The sequence below is a fragment of the Saccopteryx bilineata genome, chromosome 12 (genome assembly GCF_036850765.1).
Source record: "Saccopteryx bilineata isolate mSacBil1 chromosome 12, mSacBil1_pri_phased_curated, whole genome shotgun sequence".
NCBI classification, from domain to species: Eukaryota; Metazoa; Chordata; class Mammalia; order Chiroptera; family Emballonuridae; genus Saccopteryx; species Saccopteryx bilineata.
The window spans coordinates 51,934,503-51,960,989 of NC_089501.1; the positions used below are offsets into that span (position 1 = coordinate 51,934,503).

Consider the following 26,487-nt stretch of genomic DNA (forward strand, 5'->3'; position numbering starts at 1 on the left):
AGTTCAGGCTGGGGCCGACGTTGTAAGTTTTGGAATAATGGCTGCTGTGACCAACCTGATCTCCAAGAAATTAACCCATCTGGGCTAGTGATATCCAAGTCTTGCTCTTTGTTAGCAAATTGGAATTAATTTCTTAATAGGGTTAAAGGTGGCCTCAAGGGCAGACCAATACTGCAGGACTATTTGGGGGGGGGGGCAAATGGGATGGGGGGGCTTACTTTTGCTTTTAGGTTAGTCATCACAGCGCCTTGAACCTGCACTCATTAACCTTGTTTCCAGGTGGAACACGGCCTCTTGGTTTAGTAGAAAATGACCTTTGTATCTAAATACATACTTCTCCCAACTGTCATAGGTGGGCATACCTTAGTGCATACTAGCGGCCCCAAAGGGTGATATGCATGGCTAGTATGATGAATGTGCCCTCTGTGATCTGAGAATATCTTTTAAAGTTGGTATGTTTACTTTTTCTTAGGACAGCAAATCCCCCATTCCGTTCAGAGGGCTTGCACACATTTTTTCCCCTCGTCTGTTACTGCTCTGTGGCTTTCGCATGGAGACTTCTCCAGGGCCACGTGTAATCTCTGCTTTCAACCCAGTACCTGCCAAGTGAAGTTCTTCCTCTTCATTCCTGTTTGAAATGGATACCTTGGCCTAAATACTTCTTAAGGCCTTTACTTTGTGGGTGGGTGGGGGGCATGTGTGTCAAAAATCTTTGTACTTTTTTGAGATAACACTGGCTACAAGTTCCTTCATTTGAGCACACGTTTGAACAATGGGAATGTGAGCTGATCTTTTTTTTTTTTAAATCCGGTTGAAAAGTTCTGTGAAATATCACCAAAGCAGGGTGTATTAAGCTGCCTTTTCAGTCCGTTCCTGCCTGTCTGTTTGGCTGAGAGGTCAACAGCTCACTGAGCTCTTCACAAAGAGCACGAAGAGTCGACGTGGCGGGGGTCACCATTTGTTTGTGCAGCTTGTCTATGGAGGCAGCTCCCGACAGACACAGACAGGGTCGCACTCCAGTGCCTGTCTGTGGGCCATTTTCCATCGCAACGCTCTCATTCACTGTGGCCTGGTGCCCAGAGTGGTCCCCAGAAACCGGCCCTCCACACAGCCAATTTGGAGTACCCAGTCTAAAAACTGGGTGTCTTATACAGTGGTTGTAGATTTTTTTACTTGCATTTCCTGCTTTTTCACGCTTTTTTTTGCGCTTGTTGTTCAAGACAGTGATTTGTCATCAGACACAGATGGGGACAAGCTAATGGGAGTTTTGACAGGGTTGAGGAGTTGTATGAATTTTATGATGAATAAAACTTGAGTTTAATAACTTCATGTACTACATTTTTTCCCCTAAATTAAGATGTGTCTTATACATGAGAGCGTCTTATACATGGGGGAAATAGTATATGGACCCCTAGCAGTAAATTCTCATTGCCTCCCAAATCTAGAGTTGGAGGGGGACACAACGTCTCCTCTAGACTCAGTCCTTAGAGGGACCTTTCATCTGCAATCCTGCAGGACCAACTGGAGGAAAGTTTGGGCCTGCTTCAGGGGTGCTTGCTCGCACCTTTGTGGGGCCCTTGGGTACGGGCAGAGCTCTCTAGTGAGCAGTGGCCCCGACCACTCCTGGGGTAAGGGTGGTGGGCAGGGGCGCAGTTCCCAGCACAGTTGTCGGGGGCAACTATTTCAGCAGCAGCTGAACCCCGTCGGGCCGGGTGTGTGCATGGGGAGAAGAGGCCCCTGCGAGCTGTGTGCAGAAAAGCAGGAACGACACGGGCGAGTTTCCCAGAGTGGGTCTGGCTTTTTACACGGGCTCTTATTTAAAGCCCTTGCTCTTTGGAGCGACGCAGTTATATTTTCTAGGCGTCAAGAGGGTTTCTGTTACTAGGTGAGCCCTGTGCTGTGGAAGAAGTTGGTGATTCTTTTTTTAAAAAAATTTTTACATGTTGATTTTAGAGAGAGGAGGGGGGAGAGAGAGAAACGATTTATTGTTCCACTTTTTTATGCATTCATCAGTTGATTCTTGTATGTGCCGACCGGCGATTGAACCCACAGCCTTAGGGAATCGGAACTGCACTAACCAACAGCTCCCTGGGCCTGGGTGAAGTTGGGGGTTCTTAACCACTCAGCTATTTCTTGGGAGTAGTGTGCTAGTAGAAAGAACTTGTTTCCTGAGGTCTGCAGCACTGACACGTCCCGAGGTCTGAGGTCGAAGGAGTGTCATGTTGGTGAGGAATGTGTGGAGTGTCACTGGAGCAGCGAGAGCGACAGAGGGGCAGAGGCAGAGGCCAGGCCTTGCAAAGTCAAAAGTGACCAGAATGCTCTGTGCTCGTCTTGTTGCTAGTAGCTTTACTCATTGCTTTGTGATTTACACTTTCTGAAATGCTCTCCTAGACATTTAATAGGTAAGCTTCCACATTCTTTAAAAAAAAAAAATTTTTTTTTAAAGATTTTATCTATTGATTTTTACAGAGTGGGGGAGAGTAAATTGGTTCACTTTAGTTATTCATTGGGTGGTTGTATGTGCCTTGACCGGGCAAGCCCAGGGTTCGGAACCAGTCACGTCAGCATTCCAGGTTGACACTATCCACTGCACCACCACAGGCCAGGCTAAGTGTTAACATCCTTAATGAGTGAGATCTTAACAGTTTGTACTAGTTATAAAATAATGTATTGGACTGGCTCGGTTTAAGTAGTTAAGTACTTTAAAATTTATTCAGAACAAGTTTTCCCCCAATTGTTTGGGTATAAATCCTGGAAGTTTTTATTATATTGAGGACAAGAGGATAATGAACCCAGCTGGGAGTTGAGGTTGGTTTAGTTGCTGTCTCTAGATTTTTTTTTCCCCTGCAATTTTTTTTTTCAAAGGAACAATGGTTTTATGCTTAATTTGGGCCACATGTTAAACTTGGACCCCATCCATTTGTGTATGTACATTTCTTGCAACAATATGTATGTAGAAGTCCAAGATTGTTAATTATGGGTGCATTAGACCACATGCATTAATTCTTAGAACAACCTTCCTGACAGATCCCAGGCAATGAGTTCTTGATTGGGCTTCCCATCTTATATCTTATATTTCATAGAATTTTTAAAAGATAGGTTTGAGAAAAATAATTTGAATGTTCTCATCTTTATTTTGACCTTGACTTATAAAACTGTATTGTGCCACGTAGCGAGAACTCATGAGGGTCCCAGAACTGGGACTAGTGACAGAAAGTAGCTTATTACTTTGCAGGTGCTGTTCTTTGCTTTTCTTCCTTTATATTGTCCCAGGATCGGAGACCTCTTGGTAATGCCCCCCATTGGTCATGGATGGTGGGCAAGGAGGTGGATGGAGCTGAGATTGGGTACACTCATGGGTCCTTTGTGTTTTCCTCACAGTTGACTCCTGACCAGTGAGGGACAGAGGCCTGAATTTATGCTAAGAGTGTCTTCTCACCTTTAATCCCAGCAAGGTGACATAGGATTCATGTGTTCTCTAAGTAGTTCTTAAGCATTTCTTAAGCAGAGGGGAAATCTGAGAGGGACTAGAGCGGTACGGAGACACCTCAGACAGAATGTCACACTGAGATCCCAAAAGATTGTGTTGGCCTTTGACTGCTGTCCCCAAGGAGGTAGCAGCCACAAACACCCTCCTCCCCTTATTTTTATTAATGTTAAATAATGTGTCATTTAGTTTTGATTTTGTTTTTGATCCAAGAATAATCTTGATGTTACTAGTTTTTGGATGTTATGAATAAAGCTGTTGTATCTGTGTACAAGATTTTGTGTGGACACATGCATTCCTTTTTTTGGAGGGGAGGTGAAGATATTTGAATGGTGAGTGTTTAGATTTATGGGAGTTGTCAAACTGTGTTCAGAGGTGACTGTCAATTTTGCATTCCCACCAGCAATCCGTGAGGGTTCCATTTGTTCCACATCTGCCAACACTTGATGTTATCAGTCTTTTTAATTTTAGCTATTCTTGTGGGTGTGCACTGGTATCTCTGTGTGGTTTTAATTTTCATGCCCCTGCTGACTCATGATGTTGAATATTTTATTGTGATTTCTAATGACATTGAACATCTTTCATGAACTATTGATGGTTTGAATATTTTTTGTAGTGTCCATTAAAAACAGTCTTTTGCCTTTCATCCCTTAAATTATTTTTGAGGTCATCTTACTGAGTTTTAAGAAGTCTTGATGGCCATGGCCCTGGCCGGATAGCTCAGTTGGTTAGATCATGGTCCAGAAGCACAGAGGTTGCCTGTTCGATCCCTGGTCAGGGCACATAAAGGAACAGATTGATGTTTCTGTCTTTCTTTCTCCCTTCCTTTCTCTCTAAAATCAATAAAATAAACATTAAAAAAGTTCTTTATGTATTCTGGGTACAAGTTCTTTCTTAGATATGTGTAGTGTATAGTACAGATATTTTCTCCCAGTCTTTGGTTTGCCTTTTTGTTTTCTTAATATAGTCTTTGAAAAACAGATATATTTTATTTTTTGATTTTAGAAAGAGAGGAAGACAGAGAAAGGGAAAGAGAAACATCAGTTTGTTCCACTTACTCATGCATTCATTCATTAGTTGATTCTTGTATGTGTGCCCTGACTGGGGATCGAACCCCCAACCATGGTGTGTGAGGACGATGCTCTAACCAATGTAGCTACCAGGCCAGGGCCATATATATATATATATATATATATATATATATATATAAATTTCAATGAGCTCCAGTTAATCTTTTTTTTTTTTTAATGGTTTGTGCTTTTTGTAGCATAAGAAATTTTGCCCACCCCAGAGTGTCTCAAACTCGGCACTTTTGACATTTGGGCTGGATAATTCTTTGTTGCGGGGTGTCCTGTACATTGCGGGGTGTAAGCAGCATCCCTGGCCTCTTCGCACTCGATACCAGGGCTCTCTTCCTCCTCTCCCTGCGCCCAGCCCCAGCTATAACAAACAAAGATGTGTTCACACGGTGCAAATGACTCCTGAGTTTGGGTGGGTGGGAGGTGGCAGCAAAATTACCTCCAATTGACAACCTCTAGTCTACTGTTAAGGTCAAATAGATGATCTCCTGTGATTGTTTCTAGAAGTTTTATAATTTTAACTTGATATTTAACCCTATGATCAGTATTTTTGAGTTAATTTTCATGTATGATGTGAGGAAAGGGTGAAAGTTTTTTTTTTTTGTTAATACATCTAGTTCTGTTGACTAATATTTTATGTAGGATGCTTGCAGCTGTTTTTAAGTGTGTTTGGGCTGTAATTTTCTTTGCTCTTCTTGGCTGACTTGAGTAGCAAGCGTATGTTTGCTTTGTGGAAAGAGCTGGGTAGATTTTAGTATTTTATACGCCGTGGGACAGTTTTTGTATAGGATCGACATTTTCTCTTCCTTAAATTTTGGTTCATCTCACCAGTGAAACTGTCTGGGGCCTTTGTAGAGGTAGAGTGCAGTGGAGGAGCAGTTTTGATTATAGTTTCAGTTTTATCTGCTTGATCTATTCACATTTTCTACTTTTTCTTGAGCCAATTTTGGTAGTCTATGTTTTCCTAGAAAATTTGCCATTTTAATATATTTTATCCATATATAAATATGTAGTATGCTGCTTTTTTATACTTTTGAAAATACTCTTTGTATCTGTAGGTAAATTTAAAACATTTCTGATCTTTATGTATTCCCTCTCTTAGTCACATTTACTAAGTAAAGATTTGTTTCCCTTTTTTAATCTTTTCAAAAGATTTTGTTTGGTTCACCATTTTTATCACCATTTATTTTTGATTTTTCTGTTCTCTATTGCTAACTTCTGCCCCATGTTTGTTTTTCTAGTGTGAGATGAATTTATTTTTTATTTTAATTGTCATTTGAGATGAATTTAAATCCGTATGTTTCTTTGTCCTGAGGACCATACCACTCATAGTTTTTGATACATAGTTATTAATCCTTTAATTTTGACTATTTACTTCTTGGACTCAAAAGTTTGAACTTTTTCAACTTCCTGAGCTCACTAATTTTTTTTCCCCCTGGGTAGGTGGAGTTTTCCCCGATTGTGGCTGATAAATGTGGTCGAGTTTATTGACATTTCCCTTGCGGCCTCGCACCTAGTCAAGTTGAGAGTGTTCTGCATTTGGAAAAAAAAAGTTCTCTGTTTGGGTCGGTTGTGCTGTTCAGCCTTTGTTTATCATGACTTACTCTTTGTTCTGCTGGATTTGTCTTTTATACTTTGTATCTGGCTACCACTTTGGACATGCCTTGTGTCTCATCTTCCAGTTTAAAGCTGTTGTGTTGTTCATAAGCTCTTCAGCCTGTGTGTGTGTGTGTGTGTGTGTGTTTAATTTCGACAGGCATTCCAGCTGATGTGTATTCACCACTGTTTGCTCTTTCTTCATGGACGCCCTGGGAAGGTGCTGTTAGCTCTGCGCTGGTCTCTCTGTTCATTCTTGTTCCTTGGGCCCTGTTCCTTCGATAGCTTTTGTGAGCCTGTTTCCGTGGAGCTGGTGCCCTGTGGCCACTGGTGATTCCCAAGTGTGTTCCTTGCCTGAGGCTCCTTCTGGACATGGGCTGCCTCTCGTGCAGCTGTGTGGAGGCAGATGGAAGCAGTTGTTGGAACTTGGCTATAAATCGTTTTTTGGGGGGAGGCCGGGGGATGGGCAGGGCGTTCCTCTGGCTGGCGTGTCTGTGGCTGGCCTTCGAGTCTTAGGTGCTTTCCCGCCCTCCCCAGCGTGACCCTCAGCCTGTCCCTGCCAGGAGACAGCTGCTAGGCCCCTGGTGGGGGCGATTGGCAGGGTACAGTGTGCTTTGCTGCAGCTGGAGCGGGGGTGGGCTGGGGTGGGGTGGGTATCGAGTTGGCCGTGGCAGATCACTTCTCTCTGGGTCTCAGTTCCCCCCTCCAGAGAGATGGGCCCTGGGCTGGGAAAGTGCCCTCCTGGTTTTGAATCCGGACTCTTCCCTTCACTGCTTGTGGGCCTCAGGCGAGTTAGTGATCCTCTGAGGTCTTACTTTCCCCTCTGTGTCCAACCACCATTTAGGATTGCTGGGGGAGTCCAAACGCTTTTGGGTCCCTCCTCAGGGTTCCTAGATGGTGAGGGTGGTGGGGATGGCCCTTCCCCTGTGAGCTGGGGCTGCTGTGTTAGACCAGAGAGATTTTCAGGGTGTTCCTCTCTAACTCTGGACTCCCAGTGGTGCTTCGAGGCTTCTGCCTCAACCAGAGCGCATTTCCTACTTATCTGTTTTATGCATTGGCACGCCACGTAGGACTCCTTTGGAGAGAGCAACGTTTCCATCGTTTAAAAAATGTTTTAAAACCACTGGGCTGTGTGATTTTTGGGGTCCATTTTGCATCCAAAGTACTGTGGTTTTGAGGTATGTATCCTTCAGGGTTCCTTCGGTTGTGAGCAGCAGAGAGCCCAACTCGAATTCCCTTCCACAAGGAGGAGCTTGCGGAGGGGAGGTGTGGGGTTTGGGCAGGCGCCAGGTGCCATATGTCGGGCGGCTTGGGGCCCTTTCCTGCCGTTTTCTTGGCTCTGTCCCCCTTCCTGTTGTGGCTGCCGCACTTCTGCCAGAGTCCAGAAGTCTCAGCCGGCTTCTGCACGGGCGTCAGTGGTCAGAGGGGCTCCGATGCTCACAGACACCCCCCCCTGCCCCGCCGTGGGAGCAGGGGAGGAGGGTGCAGGCCGATGGGGTGCTTGTGAAAGCTCCTCGTGAGCCCCATGATGCTGTGGGGAACAGCTGCCCCTGGCCTGGGCTCCGAGGTGCCCGGAGCCGTGCGTCATCTGCCTATTTTCGTGTTTGCGTTCAGCAGCACCCAGGCGGGACCTGGGAGGCCTCCGTGCTGGGGGGAACCCCGTGCCTCTGAGTCCTTGTGAAACTCGCTCTGCTGATCAAGAGCAGCCTTTGGTGGGGTTTTCCTTTTCTTCTTGTGCCTTTAGAGCCCCAAGGGCAGCGTCCCTCAGTGAACAGGAACGAGCGGGACGCTTCCCCGGGCGGGGCAGCAGACCCCTACACGGATTCCTGTCCCTTGGAGCCAGGGGACTCAGAGGAGAGCGAAATCATGCATGTGTTCACCTCAGCTTTCTTTCTAGCGCTCAGAGAGACCAGGCGAAGATCAAGGACCCTGGAAACAGTGAAAAGTGGCTTTTGGAATTCGATTGTCAGGGGGCGGCCGGGAGGCCATCGAAGCCTTGTGCTCTGCTCCCTCCCCCTCCGTGTTCCTTGCACACGTGTGTGCGGCTTGCCCTTGAGAGCTCCACCGGAGCATTGCCACCACCGGGTCCTGACTGCATAAACTTGTGGCCCTCGGTAGGCTGACTTGACTCTGAAACCAGTTAGGCGTTCTAAAAACACTGCTTTGTACTGAGAAACAACAGAAACTCCCCTAGTCGTCTCTGCTTCTCGCCTCTGGTGTGTAAATAGAAACCCAAACCGCCGGCGTGGAAGTTCAGAAGCAGTGGGTTCCTAGAAGTGACAGGAGTGCCTCGCACTGAGTCACCCTCGGGGCCCAGCCCCCTGCCATCTGCTGTGGAAGTGTTATCACACACGCAGTGAGAAGCCAGCAGGCCTTTCCCTTGTTTGTTTAGAGTGGGCCCCTTAGAGGAGGCCGAGGAGTGAGTGGCCATGGTCAGGGGTCCGAGCGGCGGAGGCCCGGGCTGCTCTAGGTGGGGCGCCCCGTCCCCAGGCCGTCCTGTAAGATGGTGTTTCAGTGGAGACCAGGAGGGCATGGACTGTGCATCCGGTGGGAGGGGATTGTCTGGTAGGGAGCATTGCTTGGTAGGGACAGGCTTGGGCTTCGGCAAAGAGGCTTTTGTGGCCAGAGCAGCGTGTGTGACTGGGAGGAGAAGGACAGGAGGGGACAAGGCGCTGGCTGAGAGAGCAGGGCTGGGGTCTGGAGGCCACAGCGGTGACTCTGGCCTGTGCTCTGAGGGAGGAAGGGGCCTGGGAGGATGTTGAGCAGAGGGGTGACATGGGGTGGGGGCGGTCCAAGGGGAAAGCCGGGCATTTTGATAGACCAGGTCAGAAGTCCCAGTCGGCGGGACCAGAGTGGACTGTGGGAGGTGGTGGGGAGGTGGTCAGTTTCTGGATATTTTGAAGGGGAAGCTAGACAAATTGCTAGCGGTTGGTCATGGGTCAGGAGGGGAGAAAGGAGAGAATTGCTTGGTGCAATGGAAAAGCCAGGGTTGCCATTTTCAGGGGCGGGGAGGGCTGCGGGAAGAGCAGGGTTAGGGGAAGCAAAGGGTTGGGCTTGGCGGTACAGATGTTGAGGTGCCTGCTCTAGACCCATGAGTGCGGAGGTTGGGTGGGCAGTTGGTGCCGTGCCTTTGGGCTCGGGGCAGTGTGGTGGGCTGGGAGTATCCGATTGGGAGCTCCACTGTGTAGCCGGAAAACATCTGGCTGAGATTGCGAGGGAGTTATGGAGGCGAAACTGAGGCACTCAGTTCTTAGGGGTCTACCCCGTGATGGGGACCCAGCAGAGGAGGCTGCCAAGGACCTTTGGGGAGAAGGAGTGAGAAATGGGTACGATGTTCTGGAAGGAGAAAGTGGTCAGGTGTGGCGCACTGAGCAGCCAGCAACACCACGACCCAGAACTGCCCGGTGGGTTTGGTATGCGGAGGTCTTTAGTGGTGACCCGGGTTTTGGTGGAGATTAGGGTGACAGCTGGGTGGGATTGGGGGGAAGATGGGAGGACAAGATGTGGAGACAGTGTGTCTGGGCCACCCCTTTGAAGAGTTGGCTGTTAAAGAGATCAGAGACATGGTCGCTGCCCGGGGTCATGGGGCCAGCAGGGAGAGTGTTGTAAGACGTGGACGCTGGGGGAGAAGTGAGAGGAGGTGGCGGCAGAGAGAAAGGAAACGGGAATCACTTGTGGGAGTGCTGTCCCCAGATGAGCAGGGCCAGAGCCAGGCACAGGTGACCCGAGGGAAGGCAGAAGGACTGAGGTCCATGCAAGCATGTTGCTTGAGCTGATGGAAATGTGCAAGTCTCGAGTTTGGTTTCCCCAGTGATCTGGGAAGCAAGATCTCCACTGAGGGTAGCAATTTAGTAAATGGCTACTTTTCCTCAATGAGTTACATTTGAAGTTGGTGAGCAACAGTGTTACTCAGTCAGTCTTTGAATGTGCCCCAGGTGCATATTGTTAGTTAGTTCCACCAGTGTTCCTCCTGTTCTTAAAATCTCTTGAGGATTAGGTGCGATAATGCTGTTCTTTTTACACGAACGCAGGAGGATGCCTGACTTAGCACCACAGGAGCGTGTGTGTGCGCGCGCGCGCGTGCCCTTTTCCCAGCTAGGTATTAGGTGTTGCTGAGCCCCATGTGCCAGGCTGACCTGCGACCCCAGCATCTGCAAAGCAGATGTTTCCTGTGTCACCTCATTGGCCTAGTGAAGAGCTAGCACCTTCGGCGGGCTGTGTTACCGTCATGAACGAACCACCTGAGCTGACTGCCCAGAAATTAGGAAGGCAGACCTCCCTTCCCGTGTAGGTCAGGCTCTGAGGAAGGACACTACGCCTGGCAGGGGTTTCTTGGACATTGGTGACTCCTGGTTCAGTGACTGAGCATGAAGGTTTGAATTCTCTGCCATGGGCTGGGTTAACTTTCCAGGCAGTGGGATTCAGACATCCTTGTAATTAAGAAGGATGTTGAGCCTATAATCCAACCCGTCCTAATGCATATGAGGGACAAGAGCATGAGAACATCCAGGTAATTACTCTCATGTCCTGGTACCTTAGAGTAGAACTGAGCAAAAAATGCAGTAGGTGGTGCAGGGTGACAGACAGGCTGCGCCTTTTTGGTAGCTTTATGTTGTGAAGGGTTGCTTGCCAGGGTGCTAAGAATTTCACACCTTACACTGCAGTGAGAACTATTTAGGAAGAGTGTGTCCTGCCCTTTGCCCCTGTCCTCTACCAGAAGTTTTAGATTCAGAAGATCTGTCTGGTGGCAGCTGGTATAGGCTTGTGTGGGCCCAAAATGGCTCGCTTGTCCTGAGTGATCCTAGGAGGCTGCTGCTGGTGTGTGTGTGTGTGTGTGTGTGTGTGTGTGTCCTGAGCCCCCGAGGCTATGGTGTGTGTGTGTGTATCTGTCCTGAGCCCCTAGGCTATGGTGTGTGTGTGTGTGTCTGTCCTGAGCCCCCGAGGTTATGGTGTGTGTGTGTGTTTGTCTGTCCTGAGCCCCCAGGCTATGGTGTGTGTGTGTCTGTCCTGAGCCCCCAGGCTATGGTGTGTGTGTGTGTTTGTCTGTCCTGAGCCCCCAGGCTATGGTGTGTGTGTGTGTGTCTGTCCTGAGCACACCACTCCCCACTCAGGCTGCTGGCGTGTGTGTCCTGGGCCCACCCTCTTCCCCCATCTGTGTCTTGAGTTCCATCAGCTCCATGGACACGGCCCAAGACGAGGTCCTCTCCCTCTCCCTGGTGCCTCCTCCCCAGCTTCTTGCCAATATCACATGACATTCCTTTAGGAGGCCCCAAACCAAATTACCTCTTTTTTGGAAACTTAATTTTTATCCGTCCCAAGCCTCCTATTGATCCAGAGGAAAACCTTCAATCCCAGTCTCTCAAAAGCTCTATGTTCCCAGTCTTGATTTTCCTGGCCGTGGCCTTTGGGGGGGGCCCAGTTTTGTGGACCAGGAAGCTGGGGCTCAGAGCAATTAAGCCTGACTCAGCCAGCTGGTCAGGGTGGGGCTGTGGGCTCTCCTCCTGCTGCTGTGCCCCTCCGAGTGGTGCTCACCTCCCTCTGTTTTCCATGACCTGTTAGTCACTCACGAGGCTGGTTTTAGAAGCCGTGTGGGGTCCCAGTTGTCCACCCCACTGGTGCCCAGCACGTGGGGACAGACCTAGCACCTTCCTCAGGCTGGGTCCCTCTACAGCCAGCCGGCCTTCTGCTCCCAGGCCCTGTGGAACCAGCAGGGAAAGACGAAGACTGTCTGGCACTTGCGTTATTTTCCCCTTTCTCTTTTGCAGGCCCCATCGTTTTTCCACAGCTCTGTGGGTTTGTTAGAATAGGAAGTGAAGTGCTTCCTCTATGAGCTTTGGCCATGCTGTGTCAAATGCATGTGTCCCTGGGCCTACATATCGGGGTACGGAGTGTCACGCCAAATCAGATGTCTCTCTCTCTCTCTCTCTCTCTCTCTGTCAGCCCCAGAGAGCTGTTGACAGTCGTGGTGACATCCTGCTGCAAATGTCCGTTTTGGAAACCCTGCCGCTCTCTGCGCCCCCCTTTTCGCCTGCCCCCCTCTCCTTCTCTCTTCCCCTCCTTCGTTTAAGAGGCTGTGGCAGATTTTTGAAGGGTACAGGCCTGGATGTATGAGCTGAGAAAGTCTCTGATCATGATAAGGGGCAGTCCACGAGCCAAACCATTTCCTGAATGTTCTGTTAGAGGGCTTGGACGCAGGCCAAAGGAGGAAAATCTTTTTTTTTTTTTTTTTTTTTGATGTTACGATTGGAAAGACTTTGCATTCCCTTCTTCCCCCAGATTTTAGGTGGGCGGCTTGCTCTCGGTTGAGGGAAACAGCGTTCTCGCCGGTGACCACGCTATGTGAAGTTCTCAGCTTGCGTGTCGCCAGCTGGGTTGTTCTTTTTTTGCTTTTAAGGAAACCAAATTGTAGATTTACACATGCTTATTAATTTTACTACTGATGCCATCATACCTCGATTCCTGCTTTATATCCTGATAATTGTAGGCCAGCAATAAAGTATTTAGTAGCTGCGTGACCGTCACTGTAACCCTGAGAGTCAACAGGGAACGGCAGGACTCAGACACGGTTCAGAAATGAGTTGGCCGCGTGGCGGAACCCGGGGACAAGGACGGAGTGAGAGGGGGCTCCTGTCGGAGGCAAGGGAGGAAGTCCGTTTTCCAAGATGGTGTTTTCTTTAAGGGGTTGGGCGTTCCATTCCTCTTGTAATTGAATTTTATGTTCTTCATTGTAGACGCTACCCAGTTTTCAGATGCAAGAATCCCAAGTTATGTTTCACAAGGTACTGTCACTTTGCAGGTGCTCGGTGATGATACCTACGGCAATGGGCGTGGCCTCGCAGTGAGACCCAACGGCAGAGGCTGTCCCACCCCATCCCGTTGTGCCCCCGGGCTTGCTCTTTCTGATTTTCTCTTTCTTTTGGACAGACGTGTACAGCTTATTCGAAGGGAGACGGTTCTGCACGGCCCTTTGCTGAGCTTTCTGAAGCCCGGGCGGTCTTGTTGGCCAGCGAGGACTGCTTCTTCGGGGCTGCCCCAGACTGGTTCCGCCGGGACCAGGATGGGTTCTCAATGTGGCATTGGCTGGAGCAGTACTGGGAACGTCGACACGCCTTCCTGTCTCTGGGCTAGGTTGACAGTGTGCTACTTGTGTGCTTCCTTCTCATTGGTAACCTGCCAACACCTTTCAGGATATTATGAAATTTAAACCAAACGAGGTTAAAATGGACCCTCTGTGCCACTGAACAGACGTGGACTGAGAGCGGAGTCCACGGCAGCTCCGGCAGAGGCCGTGGGATTCTGGGCGGGGGCGGACACAGGCTTCGGCTTTCTCTAAGGGAGAGACAGCCTGTGTGCTCAGCACACACAGCTGGTGGAGTGCAGGGTCCAAGTCTGGGCGCACTGCAGCCACACAGGTCGTTTAAAATCAGAGATCTCTTCACGTGACTTGCCTGGGTTGTGGCTTCTGTTCTGTCCCTGACTGGGTCGCATGGGTTTGCCTGTGGGCCTCTCATGGACCTTTCGGTGGGGGTTGGCGGAGGGCAGCTCTCTGTGCGCTAAGTGGTCAAGTTGAAGGACGGTGACCCTGAGATAAGAGGAGTGGAGATGTGTTCCATCTTAGCGACGTGCTCAGCCCACTTGGGCGCAGGGAGGCCAGCGCTCCGGTGGGGAGGGAATTGATAGCCTTTCCCTGGAAACAGATCAGTTGGGCGAGGAAAGAGGTGAGGGAAGGTGCTGCCTCAGGTGTCTGGTCATTTGAGCCGTGTCAAAGTGAAAGCCGACCTGGAGCGGGCGGGCGGGGCGGAGAGGGCAGCAGGAGTTTCAAAACCTGGGGAAGAACTGGAGCGAGGAAAAGTGTCCCACCCGTTGAGCACACTGACGGTACGGCCTGGATCTTTCAAAAGATTCTTGCTCTTTCGGGGGGGGGGGGCATCCTCAGAGCGACTCTCTCCTCTGGAAATCTTGACGCAATGCCGAACCTGTCACTTGAGGGGCCCTTATTGTCACAAGATCGAAACTCTAAAGTTTTGTGGAATGTTTTGCCAGGTTTGGTATTGCATTCCGGACCCGTTTTCTGAGAGGTTAGAGAAACGTCAAAGCATTGAACAGGGGTCCCCAAACTTTTTACACAGGGGGCCAGTTCACTGTCCCTCAGACCGTTGGAGGGCCGGACTATAAAAAAAAACTATGAACAAATCCCTATGCACACTGCACATATCTTATTTTAAAGTAAAAAAAAAAAAAAAAACAGGAACAAATATAATATTTAAAATAAAGAACAAGTAAATTTAAATCAAACTGACCAGTGTTTCAATGGGAACTATGCTCCTCTCACCACCAATGAAAGAGGTGCCCCTTCCAGAAGTGCGGCGGGGCCGGATAAATGGCCTCAGGGGGCTGTAGTTTGGGGACCCCTGGCATTGAACATAAGTGCAGCAGTTTACCACTGCAGTGGAGTGTCTGCCCCTGGGCTCAGACGGACCCGGCATAATTCCCGGCCTTGTCATTTCCCAGTGGTGTGATGTTGGACAAGGGGCTTGATCCTCTGAGCGTTTGATTCTCTACTCCAAAGCTGAGGAGCTCGGGAGCGGTGAACCGTGGCGGCAGCTGCTTGGTGGCTTTGCTCAGAAGATGACAGCACCTAAAGAGGATGTGCTCTGATCAATTTGTGGTCAGCTGGCCAGGCTTCCCTCTCCCACCGTCAGTAAATACCGCCTCTGTGCCTGCTGTCCCTGCACTGTCCTGAGGAGCCGTGCAGCGGGATCCCTGAGGGGGTGGGTGTCAGAGCTGCGGACTGAGGACCTGTCGTGTGTGCCTGTCTGTCTAGCACGGTCAGGTTTGCTTTGAGATGAATTTGAATTTTTTGAGTGTGGGGAGGGGACATCAGCTAAGTACATTTTATACCCGGGACAGTGAGGTATAGAGGAGCGACAGTTTGCTTTTGCTGGTTTCCAAAGCTGGGGTTCTTGCACAGTCGTTCTGTGCTCAGCAGAGCAGCCCTGGCTGGGGACAGGCTGCCTCCTGTGAGGGTATTAACTGCTTTTCGCAAGACTGGGACAGCGGACGGCTTCTGGGTGATGTTTCCTATTCGACCATCTGCTTCCTCGGGCCTTCGTGGTCCTCACGGCCCCACCTCCCTGTGCCCCCCAGTGTCCCTCAGATGAGATGGAGGAAAGCTTAGAGCACTAGTATCTTTTGGAAGACTTGATCCTGACATAGGTGTTAGAGTTGCAAGAGAATGTCCGGTGGGGTTTCCTACCTATCCTGCTGTAGAAGCTGCTTGTAGAGCAAATATATTTAAAACATCCGTGTGTGTGTGTTTGAGTAAAGATTATTTCCACACAGCTTGCAAATATTTTCTTCCAGAGGTTTGTTTCTTGCCAAAAATTTAAATTTTAATGTTACAGCTTAGTTTTCTTTTTGATATAATATGTTGTTTTTTTCCTTTTTTTTTCCCCTTCTTATCTTAACTTGGGTAAGTCCAAATGGCTTAGCCTAGGATTACAGAGTTTTCTGTGAATCTTAGCTGAACAGTCTTACGTGGTTGTTGAGTAAGTTGTGCTGTTGGTTTTCCTAATTTGGGCTGTCCACGTTCACTACAGGTGAGCATTTTCTGGTGGACAAGCTCTGAAACGAGTTTATTCCTTAAAGATATCGTTTAATTTTATTTAGTCTGAAATACTTTTATTGTTTCTGAAGCCATATTTTTTGGTTTCGTGATATGATCATGGTGCTGTTAAATGTTAGTGTTGCTTTCAAGAGTGATTTCAGCCTGGGACCCTCTGGCAGCTTGGCAGGGAGTCTAGAATCATCTAGTTCCAGACACGTAATTTTCTTAAACAGTGCTATCAGATATTTATATGACTTCCAAGTTTATTATGAAATAGTCTTTAAAAAATATTTACTACCAGCAGAAGCCTATCTAGATAATAATTTAATCTAGTGTGCATACCAGAACACACAACAGTTTTTGGAAAATGTTTGAGTTTTCAGATAAGTTAACCAAATGATTATCCCTGAGCCCCTAAGGAGCCGAGGCGCTGGGCGTGTTTTTTTTTTTGTGTGTGTGTTTTGTTTTAAAACAGACATAAATCCATTGGACTCCACATGTTTCCAGTATTGATGGCCTGCAGACGCCCTGGCAGTGTGGTTCAGAAACGTGCCCAGGCTGTCCTTTCCTGGTGAAGGGCTGTGACTAAGGACTTCATCCAAGTGCTACGGGCTGTGTGTGTGGGTGGCATGGAAGGTGCTAGCCTGGGGTGGGGGGGCTGTCACGCTGTGGTAAGGGGTTAAATCAGCCCCCCCCCCCCAAAAAAAAGCCAGCACTCAGAACCATAGAACTTTCTTTCTTACTCCCATAACCACTTAGCATTTTGGTAAATCTTGACATTTACCAAATATGAAAAGCTCATAGAGAAAAGACGTGTCATCAAAAGGAGCAAACACTTTTCCTTAGGAAGCCTGCTTTCCAGAGACGCAGGACAGTAGCCTCCATTCCTCTCCTCATGGCCACTTTTCTGCTTCCCAGACACCCGCTCTTGACATCTCCCTGCTGCCTCTGCAAAACGCTGGTGGGTTTCTGGTGAAGAAAGCACAGCATTTTCGGTGCGGTATGGCTTTCTCTTGAGTGGATTCCTACCAGTCAGCTCTTCCGAAACGATCCTCTCTTGTACACTTAAGATTATGAAATACCTTCAAGGGGCCACTACCCAGGGATTACCTTGCATGTCTACCATCCTGGAAGAACTTAGTTGTGGCTCCCCGCCTAAGAGCTTAGCAGTTTCTGTAATTAACCGTAATTAATGGACGAGTTTTACTAGTACTCGGCAAGTAAGCATACTGCAGCTTATTTAAAAACTGAAGGAGCAATGCCTAGTGTCTTCTGGGTGAGGGAACTTCCTTTGCTTCAGGGATAGAAATCACAACAGCCTCCTTTGGTCTGCGAGGCCCTGGTGTGGCCAGGCGCCCTCCTGTCCTGACCTCGCTCACTCTGCTGTCCCCATCCGCCTGTTCCAGCCACATTGCCTCCATCAACCCGCCAGAGTGCCATCAACCCGCCAGAGTGCCTTTCTGCCGCGGGACCCTGCCCAGGCCAGTTCCTCCTGCTGGAAGGTTCTTCCCACCAGCTCTCCCCCCCGGGTGGCTCCTTTCTGTCACTCAAGCCTCAGGGCACATGTCCTTTCAGAAGGCTTCCCCGCCCACAGCAGCTCCTCAGTCCCGTCTGTGTGTGAAGGGGGCTGTTTTGTTTCACCCCAGCAGCCTGCCCTAGTAGCTGGGATTATCCGGGACATTTGTTTTCTTGTTTATTTTCTTTTCTCCCCTTGAATACACACCGGGAGGGCAGTCACTTATTATTATCATCATCGCTGTTATTAGTAGTGCTATTTTTTGTCTGCTTTGATCATCGCTACACTTAGGACCTCTGTAGTTAAGCGGGGAAGAATATTTGTGAAGCAAATGAGAAAGGTTAGAGACGGTCAAAGGAAGCAGGCCTTTGTTGATGACTTTCTTCTGCCCAGTAACACGTGGGTTATTTTCTTGTGCCGTGGAATCTCCTCCCCACCTCTGATTTTAGGACGTAGCCCTGAGGTGCTCCTCGTGTGGAAGAGGGTTCAGTGAGACCTGCTTTCTGGCTGGCATCACCTCAAGGCGGGCACCTAACAAGCTCCCTAGCCTATTTTTCAAGCTTCTAGGCATTCAGGGGTTGTCTGAATTTCCGAGGGATCAGCCTGCCGCTCTGCGTGTCTGCTTAACGTAAGCTTTCGTCCCCTGGCCTCTTGGCTGGGTGAGTGTGACCGGCCCGTGCCCTGCGTGCCCTCTGTTCGGGAGAAGGCTGGGCTCCTCGCCTGGCACCAGCCCTACTGCGGACTCTCCATTGCCGGCTGGGCTCCTGGGGAGACTGCTAGGCTGGTGGGGGGCGTGTTGCCTGGTGTTTCTGCCCAGCCCTTACCCGATGCACAGGGACAGGGGGCAGCTCCGAGAGCGGGCTGTTCCTTCTCAGAGGGAGTGCTGCTGTCACCCAGGGAGGGACACTGTGTGCGCGGGGGACACTGGACGCCTGTGAGGGGTGACCAGGCTCACCCCGGCCCCCTGCGACTCCTGGGTAGGCCGAGCCCACGCACTTCCATGTGAACTCATCTTCCTTTCACCAGTCCGTTAACACAGGCTCTCTGCACTTTGCAGGGAACGTCTTAGCCCCTGGCTCAGGAAATGATCCTAGTGTGCAAAACTGACAGAACATTCTCCCTGTCCCTCTTACTGGAGAATTGAGACTAATTGTTTTGACAGAACTGACAAGCCACTATTCGGTCCCAAGTATGCAAATGGATTCATTAACAACTACTCTTCAATAGTGCACTTAGCCAGAGGTTTGAACACACACAAAGAGTTTTAATGCTTGTAAAACGGCTTGTGGCAGTGGGTCAACCCAAAGTCAGCCTGATTTTGAATCAGATAGTTGACTCATTGCTCAACTTGGTCTTGTCAGTTCCTATCTGAGCTGTCGCTGTAAAAAGTAAAACCAGAAGTAGAACCGTCTCTCACGCCACAACTAGTTTTTAAATAAAATAAACAAAGTAAAAAAAAGAAACAACAACACAAAACACTCTTGGGCTTTTCAGCATTCCAGTGTGACTGGAACAGTTGCTGTCTTATATCAACATGTTCTTGAGAAATTACTTATCTGAGTTGATGTTCTTAAGTGAATGGTAGAATTTTAAGAATTTTGATCGTTGGGTCTTAGGTGGCTTCCGGGCGGATTGAACTGGAGCAAGGAGGTATTTGGTGGTTTCTGCCCTTGGCCTCTAGCCAGCTTCATGTAGCTGACTTGTGTATTTTTGGCTAATGAAAGTTGTGGTAGTGTGTCTTAAGCAAATGGGTTGCGAATGTAACACTGGAGAGAAGTGGAATTATTTGCAGATCACTAACAGTGACAAATTGTTTTTCTCCCTTTTTAGTTACACATGGGACGCTGTTGATACCAAAAATCACATGCTGTACAAAATCAACGTTTGTGGAAATGTGGGCGTGGCCCAGTGCGGCACATCAAGCGCTGTTTGTGTGCGCGACCTGAAGACAGGCCGCTTTAAATCTGTGGGTGAGTACATCTGTCCTTACAGTACTGCATCGTGCACAATCCCAATTCTGCAAAAGTGACTCTGTGTCTATATAGTTAGCTATGGAATTATGTATGCTTAATTTTCATGTCCATTATGAGGTGAAATTTGGTTACTTCCATCTAGTGCAGCGATTTTCAGTCGGTGTGCCACAAGAATTTTTAACTCTTTAGTCAGGGGCACTTGCCTCTTCCCCTTAGATTGTCAAATAAAGAAATGACAACAGCCAGCACAACAGTAGCCATCTGGTGTGAATGAATCAAAATAATACTTTTTTTTTTTTTGGTCAGATTGAGTGACCAAAAAAAATTATATTTTTTGGTGTGTTGCAGAATTTTAGTCATTAGTTTGTCTACCATGAGATGAAGAAGGTTGAAGATCGCTGATCTAGTGGCTATTATGTAGCTAGGCGGTACAAAGAATCATGCATATTTGTACTTACTGATCTAGGAGGATGTTTCCTCTGTGGCTCTGCCTTCGTAAGTTTTCCTTAAACCCCACCTTGTCTGTTCTCCCCCTTCTCCCCATTTCCTCTAGCGTCCAGCCTTTCCCCCTTGGTAACGTTCCGCTCTCTTCTCTGTCTGGCCCCTTGATTCTCAGGCAGTCTGTATTCACCTGGGGTCAAAGATAGTTATTGGTTTTAGGCTTACATTAAAAATTAAACAATCCTGAGGACTGACAGGCGTGGAGAGGACAGGGCAAGCTGTTTTTTTAGGGCTAGTGGTTTCTCCTGGTATGTCTTCCTTTTGGGTCAGGGTCCCCTGCCTCTGTGAGGAGGAGGGTCCTAGGGGAGGGACAGTCCCGCCAGGCTATGTGCAGATGCCCAAATAGATGTTGGGCAGCCATCAAAGCAGCCGGTGTCAGCGTCCTTGGGTGTGCAGGCGTAGATGCCCACCAAGGCAGTGCGGCTGGTGAGGTCTCGTGGTGAGGGCCCGACCTGAAGTGGAGACAGCCTGTGACTGGGGATGGGTGATGTGGCAGTCACAAGAGGATGCCAGGTAGGTGTTTGGCATTGGCAGGGGTGGCATACTAGGGTAGCTCTGTCTGTCATTTTGAATGGAAATTTCTAACAGTTTTTTAAAAAAAAGCTTTTTAGCAAGTGAAATTTAGAGAAAGAAGATTAAGGTCTTCCAGATCTGCTTGTGGAGGCCCAGCTCCTGTTTGGTTTTCCTGTCTCCCATGAAGAACACCGTTATACTGAAAACATGGTCAGAGGGATTTGCTGCCCCGGATAAAAACCGTAGGTTGGCGTGGTTGGACCAGATTTGAGACTGACCAAGTTACGTAGGCTTTGAAAGCCAGGAGAGTTGGCATACCCCGAGGTAGGCAGTCGATTCATTTTCGATGCTCTTTGATGGTGATGGGGGGGGGTGATCTGATAAAACGTGTTTTTAAGGACAGCTGGGGCCCAAGGGAATAGCAGAGCTTGGTTTAAGGAGAGAGGCGGAAGGTGACTAGATGAGTTAGAAGCCATGTGCAGGTTGACAATGATACGCACCAGCAGTTTCCAATCTCACTTTACTCCCAGACACACATGGCATGCTTTCCCCAGAGCTTCAGAGTCCCAAAGGGAGAGAAAGCAGGCTAGATACTGCGGAGTGTCAGCACGAGCAGTTCCTACCCTGTCTGCAGCTCAGGAAACAAACTGGGAGTGGATGAAGGTGACATTAACACGCGTAGAGGTGATTCAGAATTAGATCTGATGTCACTAGGTTCTGTCGTACAATTAATTGACATAATTTCATTAGGCTTCTTTTATTTTATTTTTTATTTTTTTTATTTTTATTTTTTTCATTTTTCTGAAGCTGGAAACAGGGAGAGACAGTCAGACAGACTCCCGCATGCGCCCGACCGGGATCCACCTGGCACGCCCACCAGGGGCGAGGCTCTGCCCACCAGGGGGCGATGCTCTGCTCCTCCTGGGCGTCGCCATGTTGCGACCAGAGCCACTCTAGCGCCTGGGGCAGAGGCCACAGAGCCATCCCCAGCGCCCGGGCCATCTTTGCTCCAATGGAGCCTTGGCTGCGGGAGGGGAAGAGAGAGACAGAGAGGGAAAGCGCGGCGGAGGGGTGGAGAAGCAAATGGGCGCTTCTCCTGTGTGCCCTGGCCGGGAATCGAACCCGGGTCCTCTGCATGCTAGGCCAGGCTTCTTTTATAACTAAAGATATTCCTTTGTGTGCTTCCCTGTGAGGTGTTAGGTTTTTAAGTAAAATAACCTCAATTCATGCAGCAGCCTTTTGAAGTTGATTCCATTTTCCTCCTTTTGTCAACGAAGACACTGAAGCGCAGAATAGACGGCTGCTTGACGGAGGTCACGTGGTCATGGATTTTGGTGCCTACAGCCCAGCTCTGGAGGCTGAACACTTATTCGGGGCTGTGTTGTTTTGAAAGCCATTAGAGACATATCAGACAGTTGTAGAGCTAAAATGGCAACCATTATGGGCCATTTGAACTCCTGAGAAACTCACTTCTTATGAACTTGCTGGAAAGGGGAAAAAAAATGTGAATTTTGAGAATAGACACCAAAAAGCTGGAGTTCCCAAATAAATCAGAGGAGCCAGGAGTACTAGTATGGCAATAAATCCAAATAGGTATGAGAACTCAATGTATAATCAACATTTTGGGTGTAATTTAGGTATTTATCTGTTAGCAGGCAGCATCACACCATGTAACAAATGACAGATCAGTTACAATTAACGTAAAAAAACAATAGAGCCTGACCAGTGGTGGCACAATGGATAGAGTATTGACCTGGGGCACTGAGGTCCCTGGCTCGATACCCTGAGATTGCTGGCTTGAGCACAAGCTCACCGGCTTGAGCGTGGGGCTGCCGGCTCAAGCATGGGATGGATCATAGACAGGACACCATAGTTGCTGGATTGAGCCGAAAGGTCGCTGTCCTGAAGCCCAAGTTTGCTGGCTTGAGCCCAGAGTCACTGGCTTGAGTAAAGGAGCCCCCTGGTCAAGGCACGTATGAGAAGCAATTAGTGAACAACTCAAGTGCTGCAACTATGAGTTGATTCTCATCTCTCTCCCTTCCTGTCTATGTCTCTGTCACACACACACACAAAAACCAAAACCAAAAACCAATAAAACACTAGGAAAAAAACCCTAGGAAAATAGAAACATTATCTGGGGGGTGGTAGGATTTTCTCTTAATTAATGATAGGACAGACAACCTGGGAGAAAAAGGGCAAAGTCTAAGAATGGGCAGTTCACAAAGAGGAAATCCTGGTAGGCAGTGCTACTTCATCAGTAAGCCAGGTAAGCAAACCGAAGCAGTAACGGAATCGCATCATCTTTCTTCAGTCAGATTGGCAGGAGTTTAAATGGTTGCATCAGGCAGTGTCGGGCAAGGAGCCGAGAAACGGGCACATTCATACAGGGCTGGAGGATGATTGTGTACAACCCTTTAGGGAAGATAATTGTTGATGCAAATTTTATAGTGCCACAGGGCCATTTTTATACTTAGCTGTGAATGTGAAGACCTCAACTTTGGTTTAAATAACATTGCAGTATTGTTGATTGAAAAAAAATCATATATTAGGTCTTCCTAATTAGGCAGGTGATACTGTTACATATGTAAATTGAGCAGAGTTTAGCAGTCGTTTTTATGAGGCCTGTGAACATTTGGTTCCATTTACAACCTAGATGAATCATCTTCACCACATTTTAAAATGATTTATATGTCTTTTGTATTTGATTTCTTTTAAAACACTTCAGATGTATGCCCTGACCATTAAAAGTTAAACACTAATAGTGTTGTTAAAAACTTAACACATTAAACTTACAAATATGATGAACTTAAAATTCTCTTAGTCTGATACTGTCACGTTCTAAATCAATCGCCTAGTCAGTCTTTGGAGTCATAACACTAAGCATTGCAAGCATGTAAAAATTCTGAAAATGTTCACATTTCTTATAACACCCTAAATATTTATACTATAGTTTTAATTCATCTAAGGATTAAAAGCTGTATATTTACTTCCGAAAGCGTGTTACCAGCCTGTTTGAGGTAATGCGGCCACTAGGGAAGAATGTTAATTGAGGTTACTCACCACCAAAGCCTGGGATTCTGGCTGCCTTCTTATTGGTGACCTGTGTAGTACACAGTGACTCCATCTGATTGTTGTTGCTGTGTCCCATGACTTTGTGTACCCAGGAGTCCGGCCCTAACTTTTGGTGGTACTTATTTATGTTGCGTGACTCCTGTGTGTGCCCTTAGAAATCTACAACCACCATCCACATTGGTTACTGGATTGAATTTTGAATCTCTAGTAAGATTTGAAATATGTTTTTTCCTCTTAGGCCCTGTTTGCTTTCATTTTCTTAAAACCATATAATTCTATTGGGCATTTTAAGATATCTGGTTGAGTTTCAGATATAATTAATGTTTTTGTCCCATTTATGTTATGGTCTCTCCTTATAGTCTGCCAATATCTTAAATTTTAAAACCTATTGTGTAACCTTTCCTAAGTCTTACCAAGGGAAGAATTGTACTGTACATAGATTTTTATACAGATTCCTTTTTTTTTTTTTTTTGTAGCATTGTGACAAAGAGTATGCTGGAACAATCTAATTGTATGGGGATGGTTCAATAAATTTTATATTTTATTCTGATTTACTTGGTTAAATCACATCTTGATATATGAATAAAATATTAAAAAAACAGTCAACACTTAATATTCATTTATTTATAACAAATACTTGAATGATTCAACCACTGAAACAAGACAAAATCCCTTATCTCATGGAGTTTACACACAAAAACAACATTGGCTAAGTAGTATATTAGAATGAGATGGATGCTGTAAAAAACACAGGGAGGCAGAGAGTTCAGAGTGCTGGCGGTCTCAGGGCTGAGAGTTCCGGGATAGAAGTTGGGTACCTGTTGCTGAGAAAGTGACATTTAAGCAAAGATTTGGAGCTAAGGGAGTGAGTCTTGTGGCTCTTGGGGGAAAAGCCAGTGCAGGAGACAAGGGGGGATATCTGGATATCTGAGGGGGTAATTGGTGGTAGCAAGAATAGAAATCTCTCTTAAAGAGTGTTGATATAAAGAGCAGAAAATGAGGCAGTAGCTTGGAGGGAAAACCTGGGTAGAAAGGATTCTTTTCCGATTTGGTGAGACAGCGTGTGATAGTCCACTTTGAAGGACACGACACGATCAAGACCGGGGTGGTAGCGAGGGAAGCCTTGCGTGAGCACACCAGTTACTAGCACGGAGACGGCTGCCTGCCTGCCTGGCAGGCTCTGATGGATGTATTGGCAAGGCCCGGGGGCCTCGCGGTGGACCCTGTGGCTGCCCGAGAGGTTGGCATCCCCAGGCTGTGCAGCCTCAGCGAGGCCGAGTGGCGAGCTCGGCCGGGCTCGGCCGGGGCCGTCGAGGGTGGCAGGCGAGGCCTGGCAGGCCCGGAGCGCGGCCTGGTCTGGGGGGCTCCGGCGAGTGCGGTCTGGTGCGCAGGGTCTGGACCACCCGGCGGGGTCTGGTCGGGATCGCGTGGCTGGGCTGGGCGGGCGCGGGTGAGCGCGGCCGGGCGGGCCTGGGGCGCAGGGTCTGCAGGACCCGGCGGGGTCTGGCCGGCAGAGCGTGGCCGGGCCGGGTGGGCACGGGCGAGCGGGGCCTGGCGGGTGCCCTGGCGCGCAGGGCGGGGAGGACCTGGCGGGTCCGGGCCGGCAGAACGGGTCCGGGTCCGGCGGGTCCTGGCGAGCGCGGCCTGCTCTGGCGGGCCCGGGCGAGTGCGGCCTGCAGGGTCCGGCCCGGAGAGCGCGGTCCGGCGGGCCCAGCGCGCGGCCTGGCGAGCCCGGCGCGGTCCGGTGGGCCCGGCCTGGAGAGTGCCATCTGGCGGGCCTGCCACGGTCGGACGGGCCCTGCCGGTGCGGTGGGGGCTGGCGGGCCCAGGCGAACGCGGCCGGGCCTGGCGGGCTCGGCCTGGAGAGCGCGGACTGGCGGGCCTGGCGCGCGCGGCCGCGCTAGGAGCACCCGGCCGGGTGAGCGCGGCCTGGACGAGCCGGCGCGGTCTAGTCTCGGGGGGCCCTGCCAGTGCGGCCGGTTCGGATGCGGCCGGGCGGGCTCGGCCTGGTCTGGCGGAGCGGGCCTGGAGAACGTGGGCGGGAGGACACGGCGAGGCCTGCCGGGACCTGGAGAGCGTGGCCGGGCGGGCCCGGGACGCAGGGTCTGTAGGACCCGGCGCGGCCTGGGTCTGGCTGGCCCGGCGTGGAGAGCGCCGTCTGGCGGCCCGGGGACTCGCGGCCGGGTTGGGAGCACTCTGCTCGGAGAGCGCGGTCTGGAGGAGCCGGCGCGCGCGGCCCGGCGCGTTCGGGAGGGCCCGGCGCGATCTGGCGGGCCCGGCGAGTGCGGCCTGGTCTGGCGGGCCCAGCGGGCGCGGCCCGGTCTGGCGGCCCCGGCCTGGAGAGCGCGGTCGGGAGGGCCGGGCGCGCGCGGTCTGGTGGGCCTGGCGCGGTCCGGCGGGCCCAGCGCGCGGTCTGGCGGACCCAACGCGCGGTCCGGCGGGCCCAGCGCGCGGTCTGGAGGACCCAGCGCGGTCTGGCGGCCCCGGCCGGGAGAGCGCGGTCGGGAGGACTCGGTGCGGCCTGGCGGGCCTGGGCGAGCGCGGCCGGGTCTGGCGGGCTCGGCCCGGAGCCCGCGGTCTGGCGGGCCCGGCGCGCGCAGCCGGGCTGGGAGGACCTGGGCGGGGGAGCGCGGCCTGGAGGAGCCGGCGCGGTCTGGTCTGCTGGGACCCCGCCAGGGCGGTCTGGTCTGGCGGCCCCGGACTGGAGAGCGTGGTCTGGCGGGCCCGGCGCGCGGTCGGGAGGACCCGGCGCGGTCTGGCGGGCCCGGCGAGCGCGGCCCAGCCCATTTGGCGCCGTCCTCGGGAGCTGGCCGTGGGCCTGGCGTGCTGGCCGCCGCCCCGCAGTCCTCGCCCGGCTCCTGTTCGGGGAGGACGGCCAGGCTGGCCGGTTGCCGCGGTTGTCTTGCCGCGGTCTGCTGCGGCCTGTCCTCGAGTGCCCTGGTCGGCAGCCGGTCTCGGCCGCCGGGCGGAGCGGGCAGAGGAGGAAGACGAGATGGACCGGGCAGGCGCGATGCCGATGCGGCCTGATGCTGAGGGATGCCGGGGCGCCGCGCTGCGGCCGATCCCTCCCGGCTAGAGGCCAGGGCCCTTCTCCTTTCCTTTTCTGGGCGGACCTAGCAGTTAGGAGGAGCCCCCAGAAGCTC

At 50.1% G+C, this 26,487-nt stretch overlaps 1 protein-coding gene across 1 annotated transcript in view; it reads left to right on the forward strand.

Moving 5' to 3' along the window:
* IGF2R (insulin like growth factor 2 receptor) overlaps positions 1-26,487 on the forward strand; it is a 109,115-nt gene that overhangs the window by 1,667 nt on the left and 80,961 nt on the right. The window contains 1 exon segment of the mRNA XM_066248472.1: positions 19,116-19,255. Coding sequence (XP_066104569.1) covers positions 19,116-19,255 — 140 coding nt within the window.